Source organism: Carcharhinus amblyrhynchos, chromosome 9 (assembly GCF_965287045.1).
Source record: "Carcharhinus amblyrhynchos chromosome 9, sCarAmb.v2.hapA, whole genome shotgun sequence".
NCBI lineage: Eukaryota > Metazoa > Chordata > Chondrichthyes > Carcharhiniformes > Carcharhinidae > Carcharhinus > Carcharhinus amblyrhynchos.
The window spans coordinates 27,115,863-27,136,461 of NC_137332.1; the positions used below are offsets into that span (position 1 = coordinate 27,115,863).

Below are 20,599 nucleotides of genomic sequence, written 5' to 3' on the forward strand. Positions count from 1 at the left end.
ACGCGAATCTTTGTCTCTTCTTTGGACACAGGTGAGGTCCCAGAGGACTGGAGGGTAGCTAATGTGGTACCGCTGTTGAAAAAGGGTAGTAGGGATAACCCTGGTAATTATAGACTAGTGAGTTTGACATCGGTGGTAGGAAAATTATTGGAAAAAATTCTTAGGGATAGGATGTATGAGCATTTGGAGCGTTGCGATCTGATTACGGATACGCAACATGGCTTTGCTCGGGGGAGGTCTTGCCTTACAAATCTGGTAGAATTCTTCGAGGAGGTGACAAAAACAGTTGACGATGGGCGAGCCGTTGATGTCATCTGTATGGATTTCAGTAAGGCGTTTGACAAAGTCCCTCACGGTAGGCTGGTAGAAAAGGTTAAGGCACATGGGATACAAGGACAGGTAGCTAGGTGGATCGAAAACTGGCTGGGCAATAGGAGACAGAGTAGTAGTGGAAGGGTTCTTTTCTGGCTGGAGGTCAGTCACCAGTGGTGTGCTGCAGGGCTCAGTACTGGGACCTCTCCTCTTTGTAGTATATATAAACGACTTGGAAGAGGGCGTACATGGTGTGATCAGCAAGTTTGCGGATGACACCAAGATGGCAGGATTGGTAGATACTAAGGAGGACTGTCAGGTGACACAGCAGGATATAGATAGGTTGGTATATTGGGCAGATAGATGGCAGATGGAATTTAATCCTGACAAATGCGAGGTGATGCATTTTGGAAGGAATAATGCAGGGAGGAGTTATGTGATAAAAGGTAGACCGATTAAGAGTACAGAAATGCAGAGGGACGTGGGAGTGCAGGTGCACAAGTCTCTGAAGGTGTCAACACAAGTAGAGAAGGTTGTGAAGAAAGCTTATGGAATGCTAGCCTTTATAGGAAGGGGTATAGAGTATAAGAGCTGCCGTCTAATGCTTCAGTTGTATAGAACGTTGGTTAGACCGCATTTGGAGTACTGCGTCCAGTTCTGGTCACCTTACTACCGGAAGGATGTGGAGACCCTGGAGAGGGTGCAGAGGAGGTTTACCAGGATGTTGCCTGGCATGGAAGGACTGAGTTACGAGGAAAGGTTGGAGAAACTGGGGCTCTTCTCCTTAGAAAGACGGAGATTAAGGGGGGGATATGATAGGAGGTGTATAAAATAATGAAGGGAATAGACAGAGTCAACAGTGGTAGGCTTTTCCCTAGACTGGGGACAATTGCGAGAGGTCACGATCTAAGGGTGAGGGGGGAGAAGTATAATTTGGATACGAGAGGAAGGTTTTTCACGCAGAGGGTCGTGGGGGTATGGAACATGCTACCGAGTAGGGTGGTGGAGGCAGGCACGTTGGACTTGTTTAAGGTTTACTTAGATAGACACATGAGTGAAACAGGGATGGAGGGTTATAGCAGAGGGTATTAAATAGGGTTAGAGCCTCGGGACGACACTGGAAATGTACATAAGAACAGAAGAAATAGGCGCAGGAGTAGGCCATCTAGCCCTTCGAGCCTGCCCCGCCATTCAATAAGATCATGGCTGATCTGTTGTGGCTCAGTTCCACATTCCCGCCCTCTCCCCATAACCCTTAATCCCCTCTCATCAAAAACCCATCAACCCGCGTCTTAAAAATATTTAGCGAGGCAGCCTCCACCACTTCAACTGGCAGAGAATTCCAGAGATTCACCACCCTTTGAGTGAAGAAGTTCCTCCTCAACTCCATTCTAAACCGCCCCCCCCTTTATCTTGAGGCTGTGCCCCCTAGTCCTAATATCCTTTGAGTGGGAAGAGTCTCTCCACCTCTATCCTATCCATCCCATTCATCATCTTATATGTCTCAATGAGATCTCCCCTCATTCTTCTAAACTCTAACGAGTAGTATTACATGTTAATGTTTTGTCTTTTTATTCCACAGGTGTCGGTCCACCTTGCTGTCAAACAAGGGGCATGCACACGGTGGGTTGTGCGTGGGCTGCTCTTGGAGGTTCCGGGAGTGGCCTAGTACTTCATGTCGTTGTGTATGCTTAATCCTGGACCAGCAGACGGGCACCGCAACAGCTCAGTGACTAGCACTGCTAGCTGTGCAGATACATGGATTTGGGCCTGTGTCTGTGGGAGTTTGCGCATTCTCCCTGTGGTTGCATGGGTTTCCTCCAGGCGCTCCGGTTTCCTCCCACACCCCAAAGATGTGCTCTTAGGCTGATTGGTGTACCAAATTAACACTATTCTCCCCTGAATCTGGCTACATTAGGGGTTCCAATCACATACACACAGGGCAGGGTAGGTGTAGGAAGATGCGGCAGCACGGGCTCGTTGGGCCAAAGGGCCTGTTTCCCGTGCTGGGTTGTTCTTTGTTTTTGTTAATCTTTGACAGTTCCCCATTTTTTTCTTCCTCTCTTTAATTGGTAGATTAAATGTGCTATCTTTTAATCCACAGGGATCGTTCTCAGAAGTGGGAAATTCCAGCAGATCAAAACTAATGCATCTATTATCAATGCATTGACCTTTTTCAAAACCCTGGAGTATAGGCCATCATGTCCAGTGAATTTGTCAAGTTTTGGTCCCATTAATTTCAGTCCTCTTAATATTAAGTTCCTCACTCTAATTGTAGCTCCCCACCATTTACAGTAAGTTCTTTGTGTCCTCCAGTGAGAAAATATTTCTTAATCACTCTGTTGTTTCTTTATATTCCTCAATTTCTCCTGTCTCTGCCTCTAAAGGACACATATTTACTTCTAATAATTCCAAAATGTATACTAAAAATACACAGACAACTTTCAGGAAAGCCAACTCAAAATTTCAATATTGTTGAATGTTTCACAACTACACTTCTCGAAATTATAAACAGCTGGAGAATTAGCAAGGGCAACTGGGTACTTTTTCATTTTTCTGATGAAGAATCAAAGGACCTGAAATTTTAACTGTTTCTCTCCAAATAAATGCTGGAAGTCCTATGGTGTTCTTTTGGTATCCTCTCTTCTTGTTTCAGATTCCAGCGTCAGCAGCATCATGCATATTTTATTTTGTTGTTAGCACGAGTGGACGAACACGACCACTACAGACTCAGGGTCAGGTTCAACAGCGGTACATCTTTATTTTTTACATCGACAGAGGTGCAGTCAGGACATACAAACTGAACTGTCCCGAAAGCACTCTAAAGGCCTGCCGCAATGGGCTACAGTTATACCTGAACTTCGATACATTGTATAATTCAAATGCTAATGTTTTGTTTACAGTATTTGACCCTGACCATCCTGTTTCGATGTTTTCAAGTATTGTAACGAAGTGTGTGTTAATTGTTTCTGTCTGATGGGTTTATCAATGGTCTAGAATCTCCGGGGTTTGAACAATGGGCATTTGACTTTAGGAAGTTTTTGGGGCCAGGGATGCTTCCTTGGTTATGCTAATCTTTAGGTGTTTTCATAGAGGGTTGCTTGATTAGATCAGAGGTGCTGATTTGGTCAGATGGGGGTGTACCTTTAATTTAGTTCCTGTAGGTGCCATCCTGTCCAGTTCCCTTTGTGCTAGCCCTCATTTGCATTCTAAAAGCATGAACTTGCCTGCTAGTCTGTGTCTGTTCCTTTGTGACCTTTAGTGGGGAGGCTCTGAGTGCAGCTTTAGTCTGCTTCCATGTTGTGTACTCAATTTCATAAAATTTGTTGTCCGATAACATTGTCATATTTACTGGACTTGCTCATTCACAGTAAAAAGTCTGACAACACCAGGTTTTAGTCCAACCGATTTATTTGATAGTAAACTCACTAGCTTTCGAGGGGATTCCCTCTTCTTCAGGTGAAGGTCCCATTCACCTGAAGAAGAGGGAATCCCCTCGAAAGCTAGTGAGTTTACTATCAAATAAATCGGTTGGACTAAAACCTGGTGTTGTCAGACTTTTTACTGTGTTTACCCCAGTCCAACGCTGGCATATCCAGATCTTGCTCATTCATACAGCGTAGCTAAACAATCAAATTCATAATGGGAAACACCCAAACTACATCAAGTTCATTCAGCTTCTCCTATGAAAACTTTAATTTCAGATAGGATTTCTGCTTGATATCTTGTTTGTTCCACATTATCCCAATAACATGATACTTGCTAACCCTAGAGAAAATCATGATGCAAACCAGATGTTTTAGGCAATCTCCTTACCTCAGCACTGGGGGATCCAAGTAGTATGTCAATGATAAAATCACTCACACAGGGAAGAATATAAAAAGAACCTAAAACAAAAAAGCAAACTGGTTTATCTGATCTTCTAGTCTTTTGCTAACATTGAAAACAATCAATTATTAATCTCATTTACCACAGATACTTTTCTAATTCAGTTTGTTAAAATGTTTTTGCTTCCCTTTAGATCTCTACCCTGTACCTAACCTCATATTACATTTCACCTACATTAAGCTTAACTCAAGCAAATCCTCTAACCTGTTCTCTATATATACTACCATATCCTTAAATATGAACAGTGACATGACAGCTACTTGTGAATAGATTTACTCTAACTCTGTGCAGCTCATCTTCCTATCAAAATAAATTCCAGTTATCTCTTCCTGTGGGCTTGTCTATCTAAAGTAAGTTTATTTTAGGCTTACGTTCACACAGCAATGAAGTTACTGTGAAAATCACCTAGTCACCACACTACGGCACCTGTTCGGGTATACTGAGGGAGAATCTAGCATGGCCAATTCACCTATGATGATCTCTCCCATTTATCTTAGCTGCTTTAGTTAAAACTACCCAGATGCATTTCTTCTAATATCTCATCAATTTTTATGCATAGCTGCACATAAGCCGTGTTTATAAGAGGAATAGGGTTAAAAATCTTCTGATCAAACCATTAAGTTCAGTAAGGTTTTATCAAAAAAGGGATTTTTTTCTATTCAGTTAAACTGAAAGTAAAGCAAATGCAGAATTATCAACGTGAGGCAGAAATGCAGCACCAAAAGGTTGTTTCCTAAACCTTGTTGCAGAAGATTATTTACCAAGGAGTCCTTCAATGACTTTTTTTTTACATACAGTGGATGATCCAAACAATTTCTACAGAAAGCATGTTTTGACAAATACATTCAAAATACTTAGCATTCAATGTCATTTATTTATAAAATATTATAATTTTGTATTGTCACTCAGTGTTATGAAAGACAAATGTCCCTTTAAAGTTAATCCAACTCAAATACAAATTGACTAATTTGTGAAAGGCATTACCTAGTTGCTGGCACCGGAGTTGTAAACATGTGACTAGAAGTGATAAGGCCTCTCGAGCAATAAGCGTATCTTTGGTGGAGACGGAGTGCTGCTTCACACAAATACCTGCATGTAGCGTGGTTGATTCACCTTCACTTCCTGTACTGCACGTACTGCCTGTAAAAAGTTAACAGTTGCACTGCTATTCCACTTGAGGGGGTAGTTTATTCCCTATCTTACATTAGGATAACCTAGCGGTAAATTAAATACTTTATTGAAAAAACATTGCTTTACCTAACCATCAAGTTATGGAAACCATTTCTGTGATATTTATCTGATACCACAATTGGCTCTTAATGAAAATTCATTAAACAATTGAATGTGTCAAATCAATAATGCTAAATAACAGATTTACATATTCCAATAACTGTCCCAAATCCGTAATTATAGGTAGAGTTCCATGGAATCCCTACAGTGCAGAAGGAGGCCATTCAATCCACTGAGTCTGCACCAACTCTCTGAAAGATCATCTTACTGAGGCCCACTCCCCCATTCTATCCCCATAAGCTCACGTATTTAGCATGGCCAATCCACTAACCTATACATCTTTGGACTGTGAGAGGAAACCAACACAGATGCGGGGAGAAGGTGCAAACTCCACACAGATAGTCACCTGAGATTGGAATCAAAACCAGTTCTCTGGTGCTGAGACAGTAGAGCGAAGCACTGTGCTGCCCTTCCACCACAAAAAAGCTGAAGAACATACATTTGAACAACGTGATTCAATAAAAGCTGATTTCCTCATATGTTAAGCTTTGCCTGAAAATGGTGAATGTAGTGTCCACAGGTAAGCAACACTGACTGAAGTCAGATAATGTCAATTACTGATCCTCATGACCAAGAGTGTCACTTGACATGGAGACTATAGAATATAGAAAATTAGAAGCAAGAGTAGGTCATTCAGCCCTTCAAGCGCACTCTGACATTCATTTTAATTATGACTGATCATCAAATTCAATATCCTGATCAGAAATTACTTAAGAGATTTTAAGAACTCTGAAACAACATCTATTTTTGTCAATTCGGGAGTCACAGCCAGGTAAATTTTTAGTAAATCATCAATCCAGGCAAATATCTATTTTATGCTACCTGTCCTGATACCTAATTTGAAAAGAACTACTGACAGTAGGAATCCAACTTTCAAACTAAAGCAAACAAATTAAAGCTAGGCAAAGCTTCAAAGGCACACAAGGTTTCCTCACCTGAACTGCTGAGCCTATTTCGAATACCAACATAAAACAGGGGATTGGTACTCTCTCTAATTGGCTGGCAGCTCCCCACCAGGTCAAGACGTCCAGCTGCAGCTGCCCATGTCAGCCTCATGAAGCAGGCAACTGTTGAGGTGAAATCATTCACATCCATTGTCTGCAACATAAAGTTACAATGTTCACATTAAATAAAATACAGAAATCTCACACTTGCTGGTCAAGTAACTGGCATGCTGTGCCTCCAAGGATGAATCAGTGAGTTTAGGTTGATACACAAGTATATTTTCCACTCAATATTTCCAGTAAAAATTTGTTCAAATAACTAAAATTGCATTCTTCAAGACAGTTGAAGAGTTGTCAAATTGAGTTGTCCCTTAAGTTGTGTCATTACTCCTCACAATAGCTCCTTTTGTATTCACGTGGACAGATATTAACCTTCAAAATAAAATCCAGTTTTAAGTTTATTTATTAGTGTCACAAGTAGGTTTATGTTAACACTGCAGTGAAGTTACTGTAAAAATCTCCAAGCCGTCATAGTCTGGAGCCTGTTCGGGTACACTGAGGGAGAATTTAGCATGGCCAATGCACCTAACCAGTCTTTTAGACTGTGGGAGGAAACCAGAGCAGCTGGACGAAACCCATGCAGACATGGGGAAAACGTGCAAGCTGCATAGGCAGTGACCTTTTGCCAGGAATCAAATCCAGATCCTTGGCATTATGAGTCTGCAGTGTTAACCACTATGCTACCATGCTGCCCCAGGGATATTTGAAGAAAGTGGAATGCCCAAAGCTAACTGTACTTCTGAGGGGTTTTGGAAGGGTAACAACATTATCTAAATAGTCTCATGTGTTCTAACTTGTCATATGTTGCATCATGGTAATCAAACACAAAATCCATTTTGTGAATCAGTCATGCGATACATTGGCAATAGGAGCAGAAGCTGCCCCCATTTGGCCCCTGGAGCCAAATATTCCTGACTAATCTTTTATTTTAATGCCATTTTCCCACACCATCCCATATCTCATGATATCCCTTTAATATCTAGGGCTCTTATCGATATGTCTTAAATAGAGTCAATGACTGAGCCTCCACAGCCTTCTGGGGTAGTGAATTCAAAAGATTCACCACCCTCTGAGTGCAGCATGGTGACACAGTGGTTAAGTTAACACTGCTCACTCAGCCCTAGGGACACAGGTCCAATTCCAGCCATTGGTGATCGTCTGTGTGGAGGTTGCACATTCTCCCCATGTTTGCGTGAGTTTTCTCTACATGCTCCGGTTTCCTCCCACAGTTCAAAAACTTGCAGGTTAGATGGACTAGCCATGATAACTTTGAATACTAAGGGGCAATTTATGTTAGATGGATTAGCCATGAGAAATGTGTGGGATTGTGGGGATAGGGTGGAGGAAGAGGTCTGGAGGAGGGGGTCTGGGTAAGATACTCTATCAGAGAGTCAGTGCAGACTCTGGCCAAATGGCTTCTTCTGCACTGTAGGGATTCTACGTTTTTATGAAGAAATTTCTCACTTCAGCCCTAAATGGTCAACTTCGCATTCTGTGACTGCTTCCCCCCACCCACTTCTAGACATCCCCAACCCCAAATGCCAGGGGAAAGATCTTTTCTGCATGCACCTTATCCAGTCGAGCCATGCAAGAACTTTGTATGTTTCAATGAAATTACCTCTTATTCTTCTAAACTCTAGATAATACAGGCCCTGTCTCCCTTGGATTCCCACCATCCCAGAGATTAGCATGGTGAACCTTTATTGCACTCCATGGACGGACAGTATATCCTCCATTAGGGAAGGAGACCAAAACTGCACACAATACTTCAGCTGCAGTTTAATCAAGGTGCCATACAACTGCAGCAACACCTCTTTACTCTTGTAGTCAAGTTCTCTTGCAATATATGCCAATACATTATTTGCCTTTCTAATTGCTTGTTGCACCTGCATGTTAGCTTTCAGTGACTTGAAAAATAAGAGTTAAGATAGGAAGAATAAGTTCAGTGGGACATGAACAGGCTGAAACGATGGATTTACCAAGACAGTCCTGTTTGTGAATTTTGGGAAGAAGGTGTTCAGGAAGCTGGCTCCTGGCTGTTCAGGAAGACGATGAGGTGGGAAGCTGTGGAGGAAGATCTCCAGAGGAGATGAGGTTGGTGACAGTCCTGGACACACTAGCTTGACGTTCAATGTTGGGCTTGTGATTGGTTCAGTGGTGGGCTCATGGTGTAGGATGAGATGGGAAGAAGCATCTGAGAGCTCAGCTAACCTTCTGCAGGATAAAGGTTGGTACACCAGACAACAACTGCACCACCCTTGTCGGCGGAGTCGGCTTTACTCACCTGTATTGCCACTCTGGCAGCAGGTATAATCTCCTCAATTCTGATAGATGACCGATCTGATGTCACACTCATCTGTCTCATTGTTGATTTTTCTTGGCCACCACACATTGATAGTTGTCGACTGGTCTGCCGACTGACATTACGAAATGGGCGGGAGGACAATGCTTCCATTCCATCCTTCAGAAAATCATCATCTAAAGTAGGAGGCATGGTTTGGCCAACTAACAGAAACCTGATGAAGGAGACACTTGGTATAAAAATAGGTGTATGCACTATGATTCTAATAACGCTATATAACATTTCACCCTTGTGGAGTGGATAAGAAGTCAACTTTTAACAAATTATTTTGAGGATCTCATCTCCACTTCACTGGATTCTGAGGGTGAAAACTATCTGGAAAGGGACGAAAAGCAGGTTTAAAGTTTGTTAGTTGTAGTAAAACCATTGCACTTTTCTGCCACATTTCTCTACACCTTTAAAATTCTAAACTGAGCTTCTATGATCCTGCAATTCCCAATGCATCCCCACTTGAACTTGCCCAAGCCTGTAGCATTGACACCATGGGTGGCACACTGGTTAGCACTGCTGCCTCATAGCACCAGGGACTGGGCTCAATTCTGGCCTTGGGTGACTGTCTATATGAAGTTTGCACATTCTCCCAGTGTCTGTGTGGGTTTCCTCCAGGTGCAACCGTTTCCTCTCACAAGCCGAAGATGCGCAGGTTAGGTGTTTCTACTATGCTAAATTGCTCCTTAGTGTCCCAAGATGTGTAGGCTAGGTGGATTAGTGGGATAAATGTGAGGGGTTATGGAAATAGGGCAGGTGGTGGGCCTGAATAAGATGTTCTCTCAGAGTTGTGACTCGTTGGGCAGAATGGCCTCCTGCACTAAATTCACATTACCAAATTGCTTAGTATACCCTTGACAAATCAGATTCGTTCTGTCCTCTTCTCTTGAAGGTTTTGACTCCTCACTGGGCTATGCTTTTGGGTTCCAGTCTCTGGTATGTCATTGAAATGACCATACTTTTTTCATGAACCTGTTCTGCAAGTGCATTTGACTGTGGAAAGTACCACATCAGTGCCTGATCTTATCCCTAGCTGACAGTGTTACTCACTTCCTTGACAGCCTTTGGATGAGCTAGATCAGCAGTCTCCAAACTCCGATCCCGATGCAGCCCGCTGGCCGTAGTTTGGAGATTCCTAGCCTAGATCATTATGTGTATGACAGTTATATGGTTGAGTGATAAAACGTACATTGGCTCTCACCTTGCAAGCTGTAGGCAGATTGAATAAACTCCCTGCCTTGTTTCATAATCCACCTCAGATGGGATGGAATCTCTTTGCATGACATTCACCACCAAACTGGAATGTAAAAAAAAAGTGTATAGCATTATCAATAACATATTTAGAGCAAAAATATCAGCTATATAGCTTTTGACTGATAACGACCAAGAAAAGCAGCAAAATCACAACACCCTTACCAGCAAAATTTTGCACGTTTTCCATTACTGAATTACCACCACAGGTTACAGTAACTCAGTCAGAATTACAAAAGAACAATCTGAGAGAATTCAACAGTGCCATTTTTATGCTCTGGTGCCATCCTCCCACAATACTTCTGCTTTGGTTTTGTGGTGCAAGGGCAGTTTCCTAGAAGTAATCAAAGTCTCCTATAATCCTAAAACCTGCATCCTCGTGCACGTTAAGCGTGCAGCACCTATCATGTGATTAATCAGTTGCAGTACATAGCACCCAGTGATCAAAATGGATGCTTATAACGTTCTCATCTCTCAAAAGGCTGCAAATACAACACTACTAGGACAATACATATAATGTACATACAACATAGAACACTACAGCACAAACAGGCCCTTCGGCCCACAAGTTGTGCCGATCACATCCATACCTACCAAGCCATAGAACTATCTGTAACTCCCAATCCCATTAAATCCCATATACTCATATAGAAGTCTTTTAAAAGACCCCAGCGAGTTCGCCTGTACCACCACCGACAGCAGCCGATTCCACTCACTCACCACCCTCTGAGTGAAAAACTTAATCCTAACATCTCCTCTGTACTTGCTTCCTAGCACCTTAAACCTGTGTCCTCTCGTAGTGACCATTTCAGCCCTGGGAAATAGCCTCCGAGAATTCGCCCTATCTATTCCTCTCAACATTTTATAAACCTCTATCAGGTCGCCTCTCAACCTTCGTCTCTCCAGGGAAAAAAGACCTAGCTCCCTCAACCTATCTTCATAAGGCATGCCTCCCAATCCAGGCAACATCCTTGTAAATCTCCTCTGCACCCTCTCAATAGCTTCCACATCCTTCCTGTAGTGAGGCGACCAGAACTGCGCACAGTACTCCAAGCGGGGTCTGACAAGGGTCTTATGAAGTTGCAGCATTACCTCCCAACTCCTAAACTCAATCCCTCGATTAATGAAGGCCAGTACACCATACGGCTTCTTGACCACATCCTCCACCTGCAAGGCCGACTTGAGGGTCCTACGGACCTGGACCCCAAGATCGTTCTGCTCCTCAACACTGCTAAGACTTCTACCCTTGATATTGTACTCCTTCATCCCGTTGGTCCTGCCAAAATGGACCACTACACATTTATCCGTGTTGAAGTCCATCTGCCACTTCTCCGCCCAGTCTTGCATCCTATCTATGTCACGGTGCAAATTCTGACATCCCTCCAGACTATCCACAACACCACCAACCTTCATAGCGTCGGCGAACTTACTAACCCATCCCTCCACTTCCTCATCCAGGTCATTTATGATTTATGAATGTAGTTTAAAGCATGGGCAGCATAGTGATTAGCATTCCTGCCTCAAAGCGCCAGTGACCCGGGTTAAATTCCTGGCTTGGGTCATTGTGTGCGTGGAGACTGCACATTCTCCCAATGTCTGTGTGGTTTTCCTCTCAGTGCTCCTGTTTCCCCTCTCAGTCCAAGTGATGTGCTGGTTCGGTGCACTGGCTATGCTAAACTCTCCAAAGCTGGAGTATACCAACTAGAGGATTTTCACAGTAACATCACTGCAGTGTTCATGCAAATTTACTTGTGACACTAATAAATAAACTGAATTTGCATGATCAAATTACTTAAGCTATACAAGTTAAAATGCTAGTGTGGAGAAATACTGAATAATAGACACACGTATATATGTACTGATATCTATATCAAAGTTGGTAGGATAATACACTGGATCAAGGACAAAGGGCCATTTTGTAAAGGAATTGATATCTAATTGCTGGAGGGGTGCTTTGACCACCTGGCAGAAGATTCATGGTTCTGCCACAGTGTGTCCATGCTGACATTGTAACCCAGACATGCTTTAATCAACCTTAACGAAACATTCCAAGAAAAAACGAGATAAACTTATGTCATAAATCCCCGACTTCCATATTTAATTTGTTATTTTTCTCTTATTTGTTTCAGGTAAATTATGTTTTGAGACACTATACATTATTATTTGATAAGGGAAAGCAACAGGTAGGAAAAACACAGCCAGGGAATAAGAAGACACTGTAGCAAAAAGGCAAAAGATTGACAGAAAGCACTAGGCAGCAACTAAAGAAAGGAAAGCTGAAGAGGTTAGAGCAAGACATTGACAAAGAGGAATGGGCTGCAGGAACAACCAATGCTGCAAGTCAGAAGCCAAAACATTAAGAAAGCTTTCAACTTTGACCTCATTATAATTGCTTCAGACACAAAATATGATACTGGCACTAAATCAGAAGTATGTGAACATTGTAAGAGAAAAAGCCATCTTCAATGCTTTGTGCAAATAGCAAAGAACGATTGCCATGAGCCACCTGGCACATTGAACGTTCTTCTCATGAACAAAATTTAAACATTTCTTGAAACAAATCAGAAAATATAATCACTGGGTAGGATCACCAATAAGTCTCTTTATTCTTTCTCAAGAGAAACCTCTCACGTGGCCTATCATGAAATATTTAAAGTTTTAATAAATACTGAATGCAGACAATGATACTGAAAATGTACAGGCTTATACAACAGACTTTGCCTTTGATAGGGATTCTAAAACATTTACGGTATTAACTTTGAAAAATAGGTGTAGATGTAGATTTTGATCCTCAGGATTTTCAGTGTGACATAGGATGTACAGAATGATTAGTGGAAATCATCTAGTAATACGTGCATCTAATTAAACTAGAGTCGAGCCAAGTGAAGTAGCTTCATTTAAATTAAACTGATCACAAGTTTTTTTTGGTCAATGTTTTTGAATATAATAACTGTGAATTTAAGACTGTGCGTTTACAACTTGTGGAATTTAAAATATTAATTAAAATTGTGTGCAAGGTAATTAACTGAATTGTTGAATTAAACCTAGTGGCTATTTAGTCCATTTTCCCCAAGGGTGAATGTCTCAGCTTATTACTTCCAAAAACATTTGATCTTACTTTTAACTCTTATCTTTTTCTTTCCCAGGAATTGGGCGAGTAGCCCAGCTTGCACTTAAAACGAGAGAAAGTAAAAAAAAAATCCCCCTTTAAAATGCATTTCTTGTAAGGTCAGTTAAGTGACAAGACACACCATCTTAGCAGTCTCTAACAACCTCTGAAGTCTCATTAATTATCCATGTTTGAAAGTGTGGACCACTGAATAGAATACTGATGAGCAAATGCACACATCTGGTTTCCGAAGATCTTAAATGAGTGCCAACTTGATAGGCTGAATAGGCTTGTTTATGAAAGGCAAATTTCATTTTCACTTAACTAATTTGCAGAACTATTTTAAGAATAAAAATCTCCCCATCTTGTCTGTCATTAGTCGTGAGGACAAAGTTGAAATAGTTTAAATCATTTCCTAAATGAAAAATGATTGTAAAACCATTCATTTCTTGAAACCAAAGTACACTGCTGGAGTTTTTAGGGTTGCTATTCACCTTGTAAGCTCATTTGCTGTGTGTTGCTGTCATTATAAACACTAACAGCTAGTGCAATGTTACACAGTTGGCAAAGTTTAATATTAAAATCAGGTCACCTTCTGCATATTATAATTAATGAATCTCAAACATTCAGAAGTAGCTTTTGCCAGTCTGAAATTAGTGAATGATGTTCAAGTCAATTAAAGAAAACAACCGTGACCTATAAAATCATGAGTTTGACTTTGGAAATGTAGCAAAGTCATGTTCAGTGAGATCTATTAGCTTTGTGAAGTTGAAAGCTTGCCAAAATATATATAGCAAAATGACATTACATTACTGCAATTATTAAAGAACATGGTGAATGACATAGATAGTACTTGGAAAAGGATTCTGCTTAGGGATCTTGAGTAGCTAGGGGCTAAGCTAAGAGTTATTTTAGTGTTTATTTAAAGTCTATTTATTAGTCATAATAGGTTTACATTAACACTGCAGTGAAGTTACTATGAAAATCCCCTAGTCGCCACACTCTGGTGCCTATTTTCAGGAACACTGAGGGAAAATTTAGTATGGCCAATACACTTAACCAGCACATCTTTTGGACTGTGGGAGAAAACTGGAGCATCTGGAGGAAACCCATTCAGACACAGGGAGAACATGCAAACTCCACAGAGAGAGTGACCCAAGCTGGGAATTGAACCCAGGTCCCTGGCACTGTGAAGCAGCACTAACCACTGTGTCACCCTTCAGCAGAACCTCAAAGGCCACAAGCAAACTGGGTCAGGATAAATAAGACGAGAGGGGTATTAGCCAAAGGCAGGTTAATGGAGTGGGGCCACAGATCAGTTATAATCTCATTAAATGGCAGAACAGACCCAATAGGCTGAATGGCCTACCCCTGCTCTTATGTTCCTACATGTATACATACAAACCTTAAACCTCCAGCTTTGAGAAAATTTTCGCAAAAGGACTTAGCACAGTTTCTTGCCATCTCATCATCTGATGTAGGCATCAGCTTGGAACTGAGAACCTGCATGAACAGGAAAAAAGATTAAATCAACAGAAGCGACCAAGTTACTTTCTTCACCAACAGGCAAAACACAAATACATTTTCAATGGGTGGAGTGAATAAAGACTGGAAATGGACAAACAATTTCCACTTGTGTTGCATGTTTTTGTTGACCTTTTTCAAAGCGTCAATGAAATATCTAAAATTGAAAAAGAAATGGATGCACATTTAGCTTGATGTCTTTCAAGAATTGAGAAAAACGGAAGACTTAAGGAACACTGCATCAGGTCAAGCACCAGAATGTTGAACTAGGGTCAATTACTGCTCAATTTCAAAAGATCTAGGATTTTACTGCTATCAAATAGTCACCAGGATTACCTCCACTACTTGGGAGTTTATGAAGGATTTATTTGCACAATGAAACTGAAGGACAACCAAGAGAAAAGTTCTACAGAGGAAATTAAAATCAGTCATCATTACAATGTAAATTGTACCTGTCAATTTAAGCCATCATGGTCTCTGCTTAAAGTGAGCAAATTTATTTTGAAAAGTTGCTAACAAACCTATTTTTGAGTGAAATAAAAAGGAATCTATCCTTTTAACATGGTTTCAGGAGAGGGTACTCTCAAGTTTGAGAACAAAATGGAATTGGCGGTAGAATGGGTGGATGCTATAAATCTAATTCAATAATATTAATTCCATATACTTTTAAAGCTCTAATCAGTCACCATGAGAGTGGGAAAAATCCTTCACAGAACCTTGCAATGAGATAATCCGGTCTAGCGCAAGAAATACAACGATTTTACAATTAGACTAGTTCATACCTCTAGGTTATACAGTACTCTGAAGGTGGACATCCCTGGTGCCGATGATCTGAACAGACTCTCCAAAATGGTGTTTGCACTAGGCTGATGCTGTTGCTTCGAAGACAGGGAGGGAGACTTTGATGTTTGGTGACTGGAATCAGTCAGCAATGTTTTCTGCTAAGGACAAAATCGATCCTCAGTTTAAACCTATTATTCTACAAGTCCACACAGACAAAGAAAGAATCCTGCATTACTATCGCAGAACTTAGCATATCTGAGCTAGGCGTGTGTTCCACCCAGCCTCTGCCACATAGAAGTCCAAGCCCATACGAAATCCATTCAATACTCTAAAAATATCTGTATTAACAACTGTTAAATAAGTTAACTTATTTAAACAAATATAAAGTTGATGCAACAAATTATACATTAAGCTGATTTGATGAGAGTCACACATAAGTAGGAGCAACAGGATATGTTTGACACCAAGATACCAGATGCCTAAAACTACTCTCATTCTCCAGGTTTGAGAGACATGGCAGGGGTGGGGATATATTTCTTACCACTAAAGTTTTTAATTTTTGCTTTAAGAATAGAGTTTTATCAGGGGCCCCTAAAACTACCAATCTTTTTTTTAAAAAAATCATGAAAACTTTGCAATCCTTGAGTCATTGTTACTCACTATGCAACTCATCTGTGACTTTCATAAGTCTCTGAAAAACAAAATATTTGTGCGGCAAATTTGTCCTAGTTCCGCAAGGCTGCACTAAGGTCTCATAGAAGCTTCAGCCAGTACAAAGGTTTATTCAGTATTTTGGCTCTGAAATAAGTGTGTTCATCCAAGTAAAGCCAAGATAGTTTTTCATGATGATTCAACCACAGGGGAGCTGATCTCCCTCTAAATTCAATACTTCAGCATACAGGACGTTGAGTGTGGCGAGGTCATGAATAAGATTTCAAGGTCGCAGGAGTGTACCGACGTGCAGGAAGATGGTTTGAGGTGTGCCTACTTCAATGCCAGGAGCATCCAGAATAAGGTAGGTGAACTTGCAGCATGGGTTGGTACCTGGGACTTCGATGTTGTGGCCATTTCGGAGACATGGCTAGAGCAGGGATAGGAATGGTTCCAGGGTTTAGATGTTTCAGTAAGACCAGGGAAGACAGTAAAAAGGGGGGAGGTGTGGCATTGTTAGTCAGGGACAGTATTACAGTGGCAGAAAGGACATTTGATGAGGACTTGTCTACTGAGGTAGTATGGGCTGAGGTTAGAAACAGGAAAGGAGGTCACCCTGTTGGGAGTTTTCTGTAGGCCTCCAAAAAGTTCCAGAGGTGTAGAGGAAAGGATTGCAAAGATGATTCTGGATAGGAGGGAAAGTAACAGAATAGTTGCTATGGGGGATTTTAACTTTACAAATATTGACTGGAAAAGCTATAGTTTGAGTACTTTAGATGGGTCAGTTTTTGTCCAATGTGTGCAGGAGGGTTTCCTGACACAGTATGTGGATAAGCCAACAAGAGGCGAGGCCACATTGGATTTGGTACTGGGTAATGAATCAGGCCAGGTGTTAGATCTGGAGGTAGGTGAATACTTTGGTGATAGTGACGACAATTTGGTTACGTTTACATTAGTGATGGAAAGGGATAGGTATATACCGCACGGCAAGAGTTATAGCTTGGGGGGGAAGGAAATTATGATGCGATTAGGTGAGATTTAGGATGCATAGGATGTGGAAGGAAACTGCAGGGGATGGGCACAATTGAAATGTGGAGCTTGTTCAAGGAACAGCAACTGCGTGTCCTTGATAAGTATGTACCTGTCAGGCAGGGAGAAAGCGGTCGAACAAGGGAACCGTAGTTTACTCAAAAAGTTGAGTCACTTTGTGAACAGGAAGGAGGAGACTTCTGTCAAAATGAGACGTGAAGGTTCAGTTAGGGCGCAAGTTAGCCAGGAAGGACCTGAAGAGAGAGCTAAGAAGAGCCAGTAAGGAACATGAGAAGTCTTTGGTAGGTAGGATCAAGGAAAACCCTAAAGCTTTTTAATAAGTATGTCAGGAATAAAAGAATGACTAGGATAACATTAGGGCCAGTCAAGGACAGTTGTGGGAAGTTGTGCGTGGAGTCCAAAGAGATAGGAGAGGTGCTAAATGAATATTTTTCGTCAATATTCACAAAGGAAAAAGACAATGTTGTTGAGGAAAATACTGAGATACAGGCTATTAGACTAGACAGGATTGAGGTTCATAAGGAGGAGGTGTTAGCAATTCTGGAAAGTATGAAAATAGATAAGTCCCCTGGGCCGGATGGGATTTATCCTAGGATTCTCTGGGAGACTAGAGAGGAGATTGTAGAGCCTTTGGCTTTGATCTTTAGGTCGTCATCGTCTATAGGAATAGTGCCAGAAGACTGGAGGATAGCAAATATTGTCCCCTTGTTCAAGGAGGGGAGTAGAGACAACCCTGGTAATAATAGACCAGTGAGCCTTACTTCCACTGTGGGCAAAGTTTTGGAAAGGATTACAAGAGATAGGATTTATAATCATCTAGAAAGAAATAATTTGATTAGGGATAGTTAACACGGTTTTGTGAAAGATAGGTCATGCCTCACAAATCTTATTGAGTTCTTTGAGAAGGTGACCAAAGAGGTGGACGAGGGTAAAGCAGTTAATGGGGTATACATGGATTTCAGTAAAGCGTTTGATAAGGTTCCCTATGGTAAGCAATTGCAAAAAATACGGATGTATGGGATTGAGGGTGATTTAGCGGTTTGGATTAAAAATTGGCTAGCTTCAAGAAGACAGAGGGTGGTGGTTGATGGGAAATGTTCATCCTGGAGTTCAGTTACTAGTGGTGTACCGCAAGGATCTGTTTTGGGGCTACTGCTGTTTGTCATTTTTATAAGTGACTTGGATGAGGGAATGAAGGATGGGTTAGTAAATTTGCAGATGACACCAAAGTCAGTGGAGTTGTAGACGGCGCAGAACGATGTTGCAGGTTACAGAGGGACATAGATAAGCTTCAGAGCTGGGCTGAGAGGTGGCAAATGGAGTTTAATGCGGATAAGTGTGAAGTGATTCACTTTGGAAAGAGTAACAGGGATAGAGAGTACTGGGCGAATGGTAAGTTACTTGGTAGTGTGGATGAACAGAGATCTCAATGTCCATGTGCATAGATCCCTGAAAGTTGGTACCCAGGTTCATAGGGATGTTAAGAAGGCGCACGATCTATTATCTTTTATTCATAGAGGGATTGAGTTTAGGAGCCACGAGGTCATGTTGCAGCTGTACAAAACTCTGGTGCGGCCGCACTTGAAGTGTTGCGTACAGTTCTGCTCACCGCATTATGGGAAGGATGTGGAAGCATTGGAAAGGGTGCAGAGGAGATTTACTAGGATGTTGCCTGGTATGGTGGGACAGTCTTATGAGGAAAGGCTGAGGGACTTGAAGCTGTTTTCGTTACAGAGAAGGTTAACAGGTGATCAGAGGATTAGATAGGGTGGACAGTGTGAACCTTCTTCCTTGGATGGAGATGGCTAGCATGAGAGGATATAGCTTTAAATTGAGGGGTGATAGATATAGGACAGATGTCAGAAGTAGGTTCTTTACTCAGAGTAATAAGAGCGTGAAATGCCCTGCCTGCAACAGTACTGGATTCACAACATTAAGAGCATTTAAATGGTCACTGGATAAACATATGGATGATATTGGAATAGTGTAGGTTAGATGGGCTTTAGATTGGTTTCACAGGTCGGCACAACATCGAGGGCCGAAGGGCCTGTACTGTGCTGTAATGTTCTATGTCCTAAATACACATTTGATCAGGTTAGAAATAGCAAACGTCTGGAAGTAACTGATAATTCCTTTCGTAACATTGGTACATACCTGTATCATAAGTACACATACTACAAGGAAGATGGTGATATAATGGTAATGACACTGTACTAGTAATCTAGAGGCCCAGGCTAATATTCAAGGGACATGGGTTCAAGAACCACTACAGCAGTTGGTGGGAATTTAAAATTTGTTAATAAACTTGAAATATAAAGCTAGCCTTAGTAATGGTGATCAGGAAACTATTAATTGTGCTAAAAGCTCATCTGGTTCATTAATGGCTTCTAGTGAAAGAAATCTGTCATCCTTATCTGGTCTGGGAGACATGTGACTCCAGGTCCACATCAAAATAGTCTACTCTTGACAACCCTCTGAAACAGCCTAGCAAGCACTCAGTTCAAGGGCAATTAAAGGAGGGCAACTCATGCTGGCCTCGCCAGCAATGCCCTCGTTCCATGAAAGAATTTAAAAGATTTGGATTGTTTATATTTATTAAATGAGGTAACTTGTTTCAGTAAAGGATTTTATTTCTGAGCTTTAAACATCAAAAGCTGTACAACGTTCACAAAAGGATTTTATTTCCATATAATTGTTAATATGAAAATTGGGGTTGAGCTGAAAGATCACACTACCCCATAAACATGATATACTGTACTTATGTGACTGGTAAAACTTTATCTTAGTCTATAGTTGCTTGGACTGGAGCTAGTCAGAGGATGAATGGTTGTTTCTTGGGCTGCGATCGAGTTATCATTGAGTCTGTAACCAAGACAGAAAATGCTAGAAAATCTCAGCAGGTCTGGCAACATCCATAAGGAGAGAAAAGAGCTGCATTGCGAGTCCAGATGGCCCTTTGTCAAAGCTAAAAGGCATAGAAAGCAGGAGATATTTATACTGCAGGGTGAGGGAATGGAAGATGAATCATGGTCACAGAAACCAGGGAAAAAGCTGCTAATGGCAATCCATAGAGAGAATAAAGGGTGTGAATGGCCAAACAGCAGAGAAGCTGAAATCTGACAGATGAAGATGGTGGGGAGAGAGCTAAAATTTAGAAAAGAGGGGAGGGGAAGCAAAGGGAGAGAAAAGGTAAGGAATGGGAGATAAAATAGGAGGAAAGAGTGGGGGGAAAGAAAGATGAAGACAATAAAGCAATAAAAGGGAGAGAACAGTAAAAAAAATTAAATAAAATGAAAATAAAGAGGGCGAAGTGGGATAGAGCTAATCATCTGAAGTTGTTGAATTCAATGTTGAGACTGAAGGTTGTAATGTGCCTAGAAGATGAGA

General features: G+C 41.3%; 1 protein-coding gene across 3 annotated transcripts in view; it reads right to left on the bottom strand.

Moving 5' to 3' along the window:
• usp24 (ubiquitin specific peptidase 24) overlaps nucleotides 1-20,599 on the bottom strand; it is a 169,995-nt gene that overhangs the window by 64,473 nt on the left and 84,923 nt on the right. For 2 of the 3 annotated variants that reach the window (XM_080195352.1, XM_080195355.1), the window contains exons 30-36: nucleotides 15,511-15,669; nucleotides 14,610-14,707; nucleotides 10,046-10,141; nucleotides 8,779-9,010; nucleotides 6,426-6,588; nucleotides 5,185-5,340; nucleotides 4,129-4,199 (exon numbers count right to left, since the gene is read on the bottom strand). In XM_080195352.1, coding sequence (XP_080051478.1) covers nucleotides 4,129-4,199; nucleotides 5,185-5,340; nucleotides 6,426-6,588; nucleotides 8,779-9,010; nucleotides 10,046-10,141; nucleotides 14,610-14,707; nucleotides 15,511-15,669 — 975 coding nt within the window. The remainder of the gene's footprint in view (nucleotides 1-4,128; nucleotides 4,200-5,184; nucleotides 5,341-6,425; nucleotides 6,589-8,778; nucleotides 9,011-10,045; nucleotides 10,142-14,609; nucleotides 14,708-15,510; nucleotides 15,670-20,599) is intronic. The other variant, XM_080195353.1, reaches the window with a different exon arrangement.